This window comes from Cotesia typhae, unplaced genomic scaffold (genome assembly GCF_013202065.1).
Source record: "Cotesia typhae breed Kobodo isofemale line unplaced genomic scaffold, CoteBio_Ctyphae scaffold_121, whole genome shotgun sequence".
NCBI lineage: Eukaryota > Metazoa > Arthropoda > Insecta > Hymenoptera > Braconidae > Cotesia > Cotesia typhae.
Window position 1 is genome coordinate 3,149,565 of NW_027423773.1, and position 14,124 is coordinate 3,163,688.

General features: G+C 26.0%; 1 protein-coding gene across 1 annotated transcript; it reads right to left on the minus strand.

The window, feature by feature from the left end:
• Nucleotides 1-5,760: 5,760 nt before the first annotated feature.
• Nucleotides 5,761-11,990, minus strand: LOC141533677 (arrestin domain-containing protein 17). The gene is made up of 7 exons (XM_074252680.1): nt 11,746-11,990; nt 11,508-11,623; nt 9,766-9,882; nt 8,466-8,677; nt 8,121-8,294; nt 7,672-8,035; nt 5,761-7,362 (listed from the first exon to the last, which is right to left on the minus strand). Exons 1-7 carry the CDS (start codon nt 11,790-11,792, stop codon nt 7,211-7,213), a joined length of 1,182 nt encoding a protein of 393 aa, XP_074108781.1. The 5' UTR covers nt 11,793-11,990; the 3' UTR covers nt 5,761-7,210.
• Between the last annotated feature and the right edge of the window lie 2,134 nt (nt 11,991-14,124).

The following is a 14,124-nucleotide window of genomic DNA, read 5'->3' on the forward strand; positions in this document are numbered from 1 at the left end:
ATTTAAGAATTTTTTGTCTTGATTCAAGACATTGAGCTTCTTTAAAATTATTTTCGTGGTTCAACAATTTTACTCTTGATTCAAGTTAATTTTTTTTTCAGGGTATGCAATCAATGTTAAATATCCAATTTTTAATTGAACTAGAATTCAAATTTGCGCGCGTAAGCGCGCGCATAAATTTAGGATTTGCATATATTTTTATGCTTTGATATATTTGACCAATCACGTTACGAATAGTTTGCTTACATCATATATTTTCATATTTTTCATCTAAATTATAAGAGTGGATTCTCCGCGGGTTATAATTGGTCAATCGACTTCAAATTTTAAGGGTACACATTAAACAGTTTTGCGTTAATGCGTCAAAAAAATTTATGTTAAATATTTAATACTTTTTTGTGTTAATTTAATACAATAAATCTTAAATTTGCACATAAAAGTGTTAAACATTTAACACAAATTTTTAGACGTAATGACGCAAAATTTTTTACTGTGTAATTGTATCATTATGTCTTAAGTAAGTATAGAAAAATCAAGAAATTTCTGACTATATGCGCCTTAACCACGACAACTACCTTAAGCCACAAAAATTATTTTTACCATAATTGAAACTTGTAACATGAATTTTCTTCATTTAATTTTTCTAACAGCAAATAAACTTTTTGACTCGAGTTAATATGAAATCCTGTCATCTGTGGAAGTGGATCTGGATGGAGATGAAGCATAATGATGAGTGACTTGTGAATAATATTTTTAATAATAGTTAGCTTTATGATTATGAAAGAAAAAAAATTGACAAATAAAATAAAAACGCTGGACTGTCGTTGGCTCAAGACAGATAAAATATTAAAGTTTAAGACTTACTCTCTTTGTCCTTTATTTATGTGTTTATCAAACACTCAGTATATTGAAAGTTCACTTCTCTTTCTTATCTCAAAGGAGTAGCTTTTTTTGTTGATTTTTAATTCAATCTACCTGATGTCAGGGTTCTTCAAAAATAAATGCTACTCATAAATTTTAATAATCCATTAAATTAACTGCCACAGTGTATAGTATACAATTGTAAGCTTATTTCAATTCATTTATTTCGCTTTACGATTTTAATAAGTTTATTAAAAAGCAATAAAATATTATTCGTGACATTTTTTTATACAATTATTAAAAACTGTAGATTAAAAAAATAAAAAACAAGATTTTATAGAAAATTAAATTGAGAAGTAGAAAAATATTTTTTATTGATAAAAAAATGTATTTGATTGGAAAAAAAAAAAAAAGCACGATACTTTAAAAAATTTTGGATTTTTAAATTTTAATGACCCAAACCGACATGAAAAAAATCGTCTTATAAGAGTCTTGAAAAAGTAATTTCCTTTTCAAAACCTTCTTACCCGTGTAAAAAAAAATTGTCCCAAAAATGTCCCAAGCTTGGGAATTAAAAAATATTTTTAAAAAATCCCAAAAATGTCCGAAAATTGTCCCGAAAATGTCCTAAAATTGTTCCAAAAAGTCCCAAAAATGTCCTAAAAATTTTCATCCATTAATCTTACGATAAATCTATAACCGTGCAAAAATAAATTGTCTTTCTTAAAATCATTTAAAAAACGTTCAAAATTGTCTTAAAAATATTTTTAAAAAGTTCTACAAATATTTTTGAAATGTCCTAAAAGTGTCCTAAAATTGTCCCAAAATTGTCCCAAAAATGGTCAATAAATGTTTTATTCATCAATTCCTAGACAAATTTACAGCTGTGCAAAAGTAAATTTTTTTTTCTTAAATCATTTAATAAACGTTTAAAATTGTAGTAGTAAATTTGTCGTAAAATTGAAGAATTATTCTAATAATTTTCAAAAAAATACGTAAAATTGACGAAAAATTACTTAAATGCACTATTTTAAAATTTCTGTTTATTTCTAAGATGTCCCAAAATTGTCCCAAATTGTGTCACGTTTTAGACATTTTTGGTACAATTGTTTTTACACGGGTAATGATACTAAATTCATTTTAAAAAACTAATTTTATCATATAAATACGCCGGACACAAAATTTTACTTATTCTTCGTATTATATAGATTAATAATGAACAATAAATTTCATTTTTTACTCAACTGTCAGAAAAATAGCATATATTCCTCGGGAAGTAAATAAGAAAGCCTCAGATCACATGTGATCTGAAACATTTCTTACTTTACTTTCCTAGATGTGTAGTATACTATTTTAACAAATTAATAAATGCAAAATTGTTAAAAATATAAAATGAAAATATCGATAAGTAAATTAAAAAAAAATGAACGTATTACAAAAGAGTTGTCCAATTTCTAAATGCACTTGGATGAGTATCATGTTTTCGAGCTCACGTTCAATGCTTCCACTAAATTGTTATCTGTATATACACAAGCAATTCTATTTTCAAATAATAGATTAAATTTCTATCAGCAGAGTGGTCTATTGACGAGAAGAGTATCGATAAAAAATAATAAAAATGAATGAAATGAACTGAAAATTCGATGAAAATAGACTTAGTAATTTTTGGATAAGTAATGACAAATTACAATGACCCGGTGGGAGTTATTGAGTTCTGTTGGAGCATAATTGGCTAATGGAAGTTAATAAAACGTTGAACAGTGATCGGTTCAGTTGGAGAGAAGGAGAGAAGGAGAGAAGAAGAGAAGGAGTTTTAGGATAAATAGTAATTAATTTAACGATACAAATGAATAGTCCTGGACTAGGACGTAGATCGAGTAGCAGCCGTATCGGAAGCGATACACTCGCTGGGACATTGCGTTTGATGAACCCAACACGGTTGATACGACATTTAAGCCAACAAGCTCTCTATTATGGTGTATATAGAACCGGTGCTGGTTGTATAGGCCAGACAGTAGCAGGCATCTATGTAAGCCAAGCTAAACCTACGAATGTCCGCAGCTACCTGATAACAGAATTAATGTTTCAAATACCTGTCACTGAGCTACGTTTTGCTTATCAAATTGTATATTAATTGATATTTATATAACTTCATTATCTCAATTAATAGTTTACCTGCGGGTGAATGCCTTAATTGATTGAACGATTCACCTTCAATAGAACCTCTTAGTTATGCAATTTATTATTTATTATAATTTAAAAATCTTTAATTAGTAAATTTCATATAGAGATTCTCTATGAAACTCAAATAAATAATAGTTTAAAAAAACTAAAAAACACGCTTTTTATAGAAAACCGAACTAAAAGAATAAAAAATAAGTTTTAATAAATTTAAATTAAGAATAGTGTTAAAAATTTCAATAAATGTAATTAATAATAGTGTAAATAAAAAAAAATGTATTTTATTTCAAAAAAAGCGTGGGGTGCATGGGTCAATAAATATAAATATTCTATCGACAGATATAAGTAGAGTGATTATCATTTTTAGAATATCTTAAAAAGCACCCCACGCTTTCTTTAAAATAAAATACATTTTTTTTATTTACACTATTATTAATTACATTTATTGAAATTTTAAACACTATTCTTAATTTAAATTTATTAAAACTTATTTTCTATTCTTTTAGTTCGGTTTTCTATAAAAAGTGCGTTTTTTAGTTTTTTTAAACTATTATTTATTTTCTACTTTTTAGTTTGGTTTATTTATAATAGCTTGTTTTTTTAATTTTAAACTATTATTTGGCAACTAACTTACCAGCATGCACTTTGATAATATTAGATAAATCGGCTAAAGATAATGGTTGAAAATTAGAATTTCTACCTTATCGACTATATATGAAAATTATATAAATTAACAACAATCGTATTTTGCAAATTGAAAAATGAAATAATTTTATCAAATTAGTGTATTGTCATCGGTCCTCGATAAATCTACAAAGTTTGAACGAAATCTGGCCGTTTAAAGTGGGTCAAAATCGAACCCAAAGGAGTCGGTTACAAACATACAAACATACAAACATACAGGTGAAGCTGATAAAAAGCGTGTAAAAACTGCGTCGAATGCCGCCAATCTTGTAAAAATCGGTTCATTCATTCATTCAATTGTTCGTGCGGTTTGAAAATTCAAAAAATAGTGTTATATTTGACTTTTGAGCTCAAAACAACACATAGGTTGTATTTTGAGCTCGAAAAGCTCAAAAACTTCATACGTGCAATTTTAAGCGCCTAGGTATTAACGAAATTAGCGCAAAGTTGCAGGGATGGCCTTCCCAATTTTTTTTTTTACATGTACCCCCCCCCCTTAACACTTAATAAATTCTTCTATTAATACGCACTCCAAGCCAGAAAATATTATGATATTTATTATAAAACCAAATAAAATTAAGGTCTGTTGGATGAAATAAAATAACAGGTATGATATAGTAGCAGAGATCGAGAAAAGTTTTTGTTAAAGAAATGGAAAGGATGATGACGGATGAAATAAAAAGTAGGGAAAAATAATCGGAAAAAAATAATAAAAGTGCATCGAACACATCGCAAAATCCAGATGGGACTGGTTTGGTTCAATAGTGAAAACTTGTGGACTGTTACTAAAAAGAAGTTTGTAAAGTACGCGAGTAATATCAACGGGGATGTGGATATGCGTACACTAAATTTTTGTTTTCCTTTTTTATTATTATTATTTTTATAAGTTGCAATACATGGATAAGGTAAGGTGGCTTAGTTGTTTTGCCTACGGCATCCTCTTGAATTTCAATATCCCCGATAGTCCGAATCCAACAATATTTCTGTTCGCGGATAAAGAAGGAGAAAGAACAAGTTTAAATAAAAAAAAATATATCAGAAATGTAAGAGATAACAGATAAGGCTTGAGATAAAGTAAAGAGGAAAAGGCAAACGTTGTACTTTAGATACTTTCTCGAGAGACTATAAGCTGCCCAAAGAAGATTGATACTTCTCGTCTATTCGGGATCATGAATAATTGATTGGAAAAAAATCTGAGAGTAAACAATAATATTTTTCTTTCTCGGAATGTTCGCTTTCCAAATATTTTCGCTAGATTTTTTAGATTTGTACTAAAGTAATTATTTAATCATTTTTTTTTGTTAAAGAGTATGTTTAGAAAATTTATTATTGTTTTTCAATTAAATAATGTCAATACTCAAAGCGGTGATCCTGAAAGCAGTGATGATTTGGACTCTGATTAGAAATTATCAATATTTTTATATGCGTGTCAATAAAATTTTATATAAGTGATTGACAACGATTTGAAATAAATAAAAATTTCATTTTTTCATAAGTAGAAATTTGACTTTTTTATTGAAAAAGGATTTCCACTCATTTATTTATTTATTAAAAATCAATTTTACTCCTGTAAAATTTTACTATACATTTAGTAGAAAACTCACTTTTGTATTAGTAGAATTTAACTTTTTAGTTAGTAAAAATTTACTAATTCAATTTGTAACTATTTTCACTAATTAAAAAAGTGAATAATTACTAATTACGAGTCGTATACTTTGGACATCTTACAACAATGGCGTGAAAGATTTAAAAGTATGGGTATTTTATTTTAATGAATTTTTTTTACAGAAAATAAGATGATGAGGCGTGCACTTTTGAATTTTTCAAAATTTTTTGAAAATAACGGGAAAGATAATTCAAAAAATTCTTAATTATGATGAAATTTGGCACACGAAAAAAAAAACCTGATTCTTGTATTTAAATATATATAATTAATTAACATACTGAATTTGAAAATGATACATTTATTTTTTCAACTTTCTATAATAAAGATACGATACACTATTTATTTTTACCGCTAAAAAACTCTGAAACTTATTATAAGTATTGTTTTATTATTAATTTATCGACTCATTTAATATTAATAGTTCATCTATTTAAATTTAATAAAACTTATTTAATATTGAAGAATCCTTCTATTAGTACAATTGTATCCAAGATATTTTAGCTTTATATTATTTTATTGTTTTACTTTAAATTAAATAATTGTGTATTATTAACTTCGAGACGAGACATTGGACGGGAATAACTGATATTAGAGTTTGAAGTATATTATACATATATTATATACAATATAAATAAATATACTGAGTTTACAATGCACAAAGTTACTCTAATAAATTAATTAAATTTTAGTATTACTTTCAATCTGAATATTAAGGGAAACACCTAGTGTGACAGCTTAAAAAAACGCAATTTTTAGGAATTAATAACAAAAAACTACTGTATCAATTTTTTTTTAATTTTAAGGGTATATTTATACATATTTTAAGAATACACAGTAAAATTGTTGAAAAAAAAAAATTAAACGCTAAAAAAAAGGTCCATTACTGCTGCAGTGATTCCGGCCTTCTTCGTGGATAAAACCAAAAAAAAAAAAAATTCTCCTTTAACTAGAAGATATTGTCCGTCCGTACAATGAGCTACGTTCGAAAAAAAATATCAATAATTGACAAAATAGCGGCATTTTTACACGCTTTTTATTAGCTTCACTTGTATGTTTGTATGTTTGTAACCGACTCCTTTGGGCGCGTTTTTTATCCACTTTAAACGGCCAGATTTCGTTCAAACTTTGTAGATTTATCGAGGACCGATGACAATACACTAATTTGATAAAATTATTCCATTTTTCAATTTGCAAAATATGATTTATAATGTTAACAAATTTTCGAACATCAAAGAGAATTTTTAATTCAACAAAACAAATAATAGTCCTAAAAAAACTAAAAAATCACGCTTTTATAAATAAACCAAACTAAAAAGTAAAAAATAAATAATAGTTTTAAAAAACCAAAAAACACACTTTTTATAGAAAACCAAACTAAAAAATAGAAAATAAATTTAAATTAAGAATAGTGTTGAAAATTTCAATAAATATAAATTAATAATAGTGTGAATAAAAAAAAACTTATTTCATTTTAAAAAAAGCGTGGAGTGCTTTTTAAGATATTATCAAAATGATAATCATTCTACTCAAATCTGTCAATAAAATATTTATAACTATTGACACCATGCACCGATTTTTTTTTAATTTCTCACTGGGTGTGCCCCTTAAATATGATTTTCTTTTTTTTTTTAAATTTGTTTAGTTCTTTCAAAGAAACAAAATCATTTTTTATTAAAATTTTCTTAAATAATAATTAACATCAACCTGTTGAAAGATTTTTTTTTATTATAAAAATCTTTAAGCTAAGCTTTATTGTCCGCGAGTACCTTAGTTTATATTTTACAATAATTATTTTCTTATTTTGATTATATGTATAGTCTATGCTATTGGAACGTTCAAATTATTTTTGAACTCATAAACGCGGTACATTGGAGAAAATTCTTGAGTTTCTTTGTCTTTTTCATCATCTGTTTCATCTTGATCGGGTTTTGATGATCGGTATATACGGCTCCTTTGATATTTAAGTCGACCTGAAATTATTTATTCATTAAATCAAAGTTTAAGTTATTTAACAAAAATCAAAATTTTTAAATTAATTTGTTATTATTTTCGGATTAACATCTAAAAATGTTATTAGTCAATTTAAAAATTAATTTCAAAATGGATAACAAAAGTATTTCTCCGCATTATTCTTTATTCTAGGAGGGTACTTGGATCTCCTTAATAAATTTTATTTCTTAACAGACTGATAGAAGAATTTTTTTATTTAATAATATTTATCAGTGAATAAAAATAAAAAATTCGAAACTAATTACAAAAAAATTGAATCATATACTTACAAGGAGTCAACTGATTTTCATCAACCTGATCATCTGAAGTAACTTTTTCATCATTTTTCAAATCCTCGTTCAAATCAACGGGGTCCTCATAATTCTTGAGCGGAACCGTCCCAATTATAATGTCCATCCGAATTTTTAAATTCTTGTAAAACATTTTGTAGTACCACTCATTAATATCCGCAAAAGCTTCAACTTTGAGCTTGTACTCGACGTCGATGAGATTACAAACGGTTCCGGAAGGCGGAATTGCCGGTACAACAAACTCTTCATTATAAACGCAATTATTTTTATCAATTATCTGTTCAATTTCAACGACTATTTCTTTGTGCTTGCGCACACTTTCCATTGACCGGTACAAAACAACCTGGAATAAAAAAATAATGGAAATTAAATAAAAATTTACCGTCCGGGAAAATTATATTATATTTATATTTAGTAATAAATTTAACCTTTTTTAAAACAACGCGTAACTTTTTAACGTCAATATTTGACGAATTTTCAAAATTAACTTTTAATGGAATTGTTTGACCTGGTACGTATCCACGTACCGGAAGGAATATTGACACAGTCAATGGCTCCGCGTGTCCCATAAAAGTTTTAGCGATGTTTTCGCTTATAGGTAACTGAAAATTTGTGTAATGTATTAATGCAAATATGTATGGATGTATGAATTTAAATATGAATAAATGAATATGTTGAGATAGGAAAAAGTTGAATGAATGAAATAATACAGAGTGTAGTAGACTGATAACAAAGTTTACTCGGATAATAATAAAAATAATAAAAATACATACCGGTGCCAAGGGATGATTATTCAAATCAAAAATAGATGCCACTGTAAATGACAGTGTATCGGAATATAATTTTATATTTTCGTTTGTTGTATTCAAACTGGCGCATATTGAATAACGTACGCGTCCATACCGGCCCTCAAAACTTGATGGTAATTTATCTGGCAGTGGTATATTAAATGAAAATTCATCGCTTTGTATTTTGGCTTCTGTGTCTGAAATTTACAATCGTTCTTTTAGTGTTGTTATTATTAGGAAAATTATAAATTTTTGAAGTATAATAATAATAATAATATATTTTGAATAACATGAACTTATTGATCTTAAAATTTATTTTAAAATGAATACCTACACGGAAAGAACAAGATGACACTGGATATCATCCCAGATTATACTCAGTGATATCTGTGTTGAAAAAAATTCAGATAGTAGCTAGAAAAATCTAAATTATACTACGTAATATCTGGATTATACTCATTATAATCTGGATTATACTCATTGTAATCTGGATTATACTAGCTACTATCTAAAAAATTTTTTCACTCAGTATAATCTAGGATGATATTCAGTGTTATCTTGTTCTTTTCGTGTACGCGTCTAGATTGATTTGACAATATCAAAACGCAAAAAACCGCAGAATTAAGAAAAACAACAATATGATGTTTTTAAATTTTATATTACTATAGTATTTTATATTACTAATACTATTATTATATATACTGTTTTATAGTCTCCAAAATAAGGCATTTTAATTATATTTTTTCTAAAATAATAAAAATAATAATGATGTGATTTTTTTAGGTTTCTATAATCACATAAAATATTAAATTATCATTGTTATAATTATTATCATTATGATTATTATATACATTTATATATATATATATATACATATAAAATATGTGAAAAAATTCATCTGTGTACTCAAATGAAAGCTCTCGATAAGCATAACGTCAGAATGAGCTTATATTTTAAAAAATGTCAACAATAAAAAAATGACATTGTATTTTTTCGACTGATAGAATTTTTAATGATAAACAGAAAAAAAAATTAACTTGAATCAAGTAAAAAATTTTGAAGAATTTCATCTTCTTAATTTGAGTAGAAAAATTCTTAAACTAAGAAATTTTTCTTGGTTTAAGAATTTTTCTCTTGTTTCAAATTAGTTTTTTTTTCTGTGTATAAGCTCATCCTGATCATCTTAGTTATTTTAAATGAATAATAACAGTTGTGATAAGGATGAATTTCAGTATCATAATTATTATTACAAATGATAGAATTATAATTAATTTATTTACATTACCAAGTAATTCAATTTCGTCATGCAAATAAACTTCTTGAGATGAAAATTTCCTTTTGAATCCAGCTGAGCGGTTTGTAAATTTGACGTGTCCTTCTCCCTTACACGTAACTTTTATGCCTGAAATATTTTTTTAACTATTTATTATATTTTCACTGACATAAAACAAAAATTCAAATTGTATAATATGCATATCCTCAGAGCACTCAAATTTAAAATCAGAGATAATAATGCAATTTTAAAACAATCAAACTTAATATATTACTGTAAATAACTATCAATAATATTTACAATACAATTTATTTTTCATTAATTCCAAGAATATTTTAAGCAAAGCGTTTTGTGAAATCGAATTTGATAAATAATTTGATGATAAAATTGGTTCTATAATTTAACGTACAATGGCAAAACCTTATTAATTAGTTAAATTCATAACCCAAATCTCAGACAGCAAGAGAAGTAAAGAATTCATTTCTTAAAATCCAATAATAAAGAAAATCATAGCGAGATAATTTTAATATAGGGATTTTTAGTGAAAAAAAAATTGTGCCTATAGAAGTTAAGAAAAAAATTTATGACATAAAAAAATATAAAAAGTCTATTAGTATCATCCAGAACAAATTTTAATTTTAGTTTGTAGTTATTTAAATTTTTGCCTATGTAATACGAACTTAAATTAATAGTTTTATTATTAATTATTCATTATTTATTATTATTTAGTTATATTTATAGTCGAATAATAAAAAATTGCTATACTTTTTTTTGGTTCAATTGACCTGCTCCACCTCTATCTCGACCTCGATAAGGCACTTAAGAATTATTTTATTGTCTTAAATCTTCACTCTTTTATGATTAAATATCTTTCATTTCTTAAAGTTAAAAATAAAAAAATGTAATTCTCATATTAATTGAATTATCAAGAAAGATCAGTACACTTAACGGTAAAAGCTTTGATTAACTTATTATTTTCTTATTGCATCTCACTTGACCCAATTGAAATTCAAATAGTGAATTTAAAGTATTAATTAAATTTAATTTAATTATTATTATCATTTGACTATTAAAATATGGATTGTATTTTTCAGTAAAAGCGATGCTTGTAATGGAATGGTTTAAATAAAATATATAATTTAAAAATTCAGTTCAATAAAAGCTTTTAGTTAATTTATCAATTTGGAAATTGTTTATTGAATTTTTAATAATTATTTAATAGAAATATTGCAATTGAATTTTTTTAATAAATTAGGGTTGATTATAAAAAATTTCTTGAAGAATAAATCAATATGTTAAATGGTCTTGAAAGCTTTTTAGAATTCAAAAATTGTTAATACTATGATTTTAAAAAATCAAAATTATGTAATTGTTTAAAGAGTAATTCTGATTTGTACGCGGAAAGAACAAAATGACACTGGATATCATCCCAGATTATACTCAGTGATATCCGTGTTGAAAAAAATCTAGATTATAATTCGTAATATCTGAATTATACTCAATATAATCTGAATTATACTCATTATAATCTGAATTATACTCATTATAATCTGGATTATACTCATTGTAATCTGGATTTAAGTGAAATTTCTTGTATCAAAAAAAAAATTTTTTTTTCGCTCAAGAAAATAATTAGAAAAAAAAATATTTTCTTGACTCAAGTGAACCTTTTTTTCTGTCAGAAGATTCCATATAATTTTTTCATATCTTCAATATCTATCCCACAGTAATATAAATAAACAAATTACACTTACTTGTAATCTCAGTGGTCGAATTTAAAACAATAAAAACCTTTCCAGTAACTATTTTTCCACAGTAATAAATATTTTGTTCATCATCCAACAATACTTCAAAGCGGTCGACTCCAATCCTGTAAAATCAATACCAAGTAAATGATTAAAAATCCATTCAAAGATAACTCATTCATCGACAGTGAATCCTAAAATGTTTATTATTCATAAATTATAATTAAATGAATCAATTTAGAATTACCTATTCCTCACAGCAATACTTGGACTTTCGGTATTTGACTTGTCCATTATTTGTCTATCCAATAAAATATTTACACCATTTTATTTTGAATACACGGGTATTGTATTTACTGACCTCAGCTTCCAGTTTTTGAATAATTAACTACAATCTTCACAGTTACCGATAAGTAATTAAATATTTATTTATAAAACGGATGCTCGCTCGATATCTGTTTAAAAATCTGCTCTTAAGTTTTTAAATATTCAAAAATTTAATTTTAAAAATCAGGAAATTTTTATTCGAGCTAGAGCTCTTATGTCTGAAGAATAGAATGAGAAATTTGTTGACAACTTTCCAAATTAACGGCGCGTTAAGGGAAGAACGCATGCGTCTGATAGAATCGCCAATATCGTGGCGACGTTCTGGCGGCGGATTTCTTGAAATCATTCCCTATCGTATGTCTGTTTTTATTTTAGTATGTACTTTGTACAAGGGGAAATTTATAAAAAAAAAAAAAATGAGGAATTAATGTGTGTGATATTTAATGTTTGTTATTTATTATTTAACTTATTTTTGGTTTTTTGAGGAATGGCTCAAAGAGTTTGTTCTATATCCAACTCGAGAAACATATCATAAAGTAATAATAGCTTCTTGTTCCATTCCACGTTGGGCTGCCGTAGAAGCAGAAACAAGTTTGTTTGCTCGCTCAGGGAGTATGTGGATTATAATTCTACCACCTTATGCTCTTGATCCTTGTGGGGGTCATTCGTTTGTTTTAACGGGATTTCACCCCATTCGTGTGCTCAAGATTTGTTCCTGGTTGTTTATGCGCAATTTAGAAGCTTAGAAAATTTTTACTCGAGGAATAATTGTTTTTAAATAAAAATTAAATTAATATACGTATTAAGAAAAAAATTATTCCAAAACCAAAATTTGAATATTCTTGCTGAAATATTGAAGATACAAAAAAATTATAAGAAACCTTTTTTGTTAAAAATTTAATCCTCTAAAAAAAATTGTCTCGTTAATTTTGCCGTATCTCTAATAGTTTATTCACATTCTTAAATTTAATCTTCGCAAAATATTTTTCCTTACAGCTAAATATGAATTATTTATTTGAAGATTCGTGGTAAAGAATTAAAATCGAAATTATGGATAAAATATTCAAGCTACAAAAAAATGACAAGAGAGCTTTTTTGCTGAAAATTTAATTCTCTAAAAAAAAGTCCTAACAAATTTTAGAGTATCTTTAATAATTGACTTACAATTTTGATTTCAATTCTTCGTTAATAATTTATAGAAATTATCTATATTATTAAGAGAATAAGCAAGATTTTTTAGCCAGTGTATTTATATAATAAAATGAGGTTTTATGGTTAAATTTGGTATCTTTGGAAAGGTCTTGATCTGGAGTTGTGCTTTTTCAAGGTTTTATATAATTCTTATATTACCAATAGTCAATTTATGATGATAAGTATTTAGGCTGCTCAATCTCTAGATCCATTATTAAGAAATGATCGTGTATCTTGTGAACTATTGACATTTTTAAAGATATAAGCTCATCCCGATGTTACACTCATTAAGACCTTTCATTTGAGTACCCACATCAATTTTTCATATATTTTATATATTATATATATATGTATATATGAAAAATATATCAAAATGCATATGGGTACTCAAATGAAAGCTCTTGATGAGTGTAACATCGGGATGAGCTTATATCTTTAAAAATGTCAATAATTAAGAACTGACTTTGCTGTCTTATCAACTAATGATATTTTTGAAGATATGAGCTCATTTCGATAATACACTCATCGAGACCTTTCATTTGAGTACCCACATCAATTTTTCATATATTTTATATATTTATATATATTATATATATATCTATATATGAAAAATATATCAAAATGCATGTGGGTACTCAAATGAAAGCTCTTAATGAGTGTAACATCGGGATGAGGTTCTAATTTTAAAAATGCCAATAGTTGAAAAAGTACAGTGCAATTTAACAAAAGTCATTATTTAATAAAACAAAATTTTATCTATTTATATTTTACAAATCACGGCTGTCACATAGTGACTGCAAGGTTGTTAGTTTATATTAAGATTCGTAATAAAGAATTTAAATTGAAATTATAGATGAAATATTAAAGATATAAAAAAATTATAAGACACCGTTTTTGTTAAAAATTTAATCCTCTAAAAAAAGAAAGTCATAAATTTTGACGTATCTCTAATAATTTACTCACAATCTTGAATTCAAGTCTTCGCAAAAAATTTTTTTGTACGCCCTAATGAAATCTGTGGTGGGTCTCGGAAGTCATAAGGGTGTATAAAAAAATTTTTTTTTAGAAACCGACGTATTTTTTTATAAAATGTGCAGAAATGCAAAAA

Excerpts from the sequence above, each read along its gene's own strand:
- LOC141533677 (XM_074252680.1), bottom strand. The coding sequence starts at position 11,792 with ATGGACAAGTCAAATACCGAAAGTCCAAGTATTGCTGTGAGGAATAG. Across the intron at positions 9,883-11,507 it reads TTCGACCACTGAGATTACAA|GCATAAAAGTTACGTGTAAG; the intron begins GTAAGTGTAATT and ends AAAATATTTCAG. Across the intron at positions 8,678-9,765 it reads TGACGAAATTGAATTACTTG|ACACAGAAGCCAAAATACAA; the intron begins GTAATGTAAATA and ends TGTAAATTTCAG.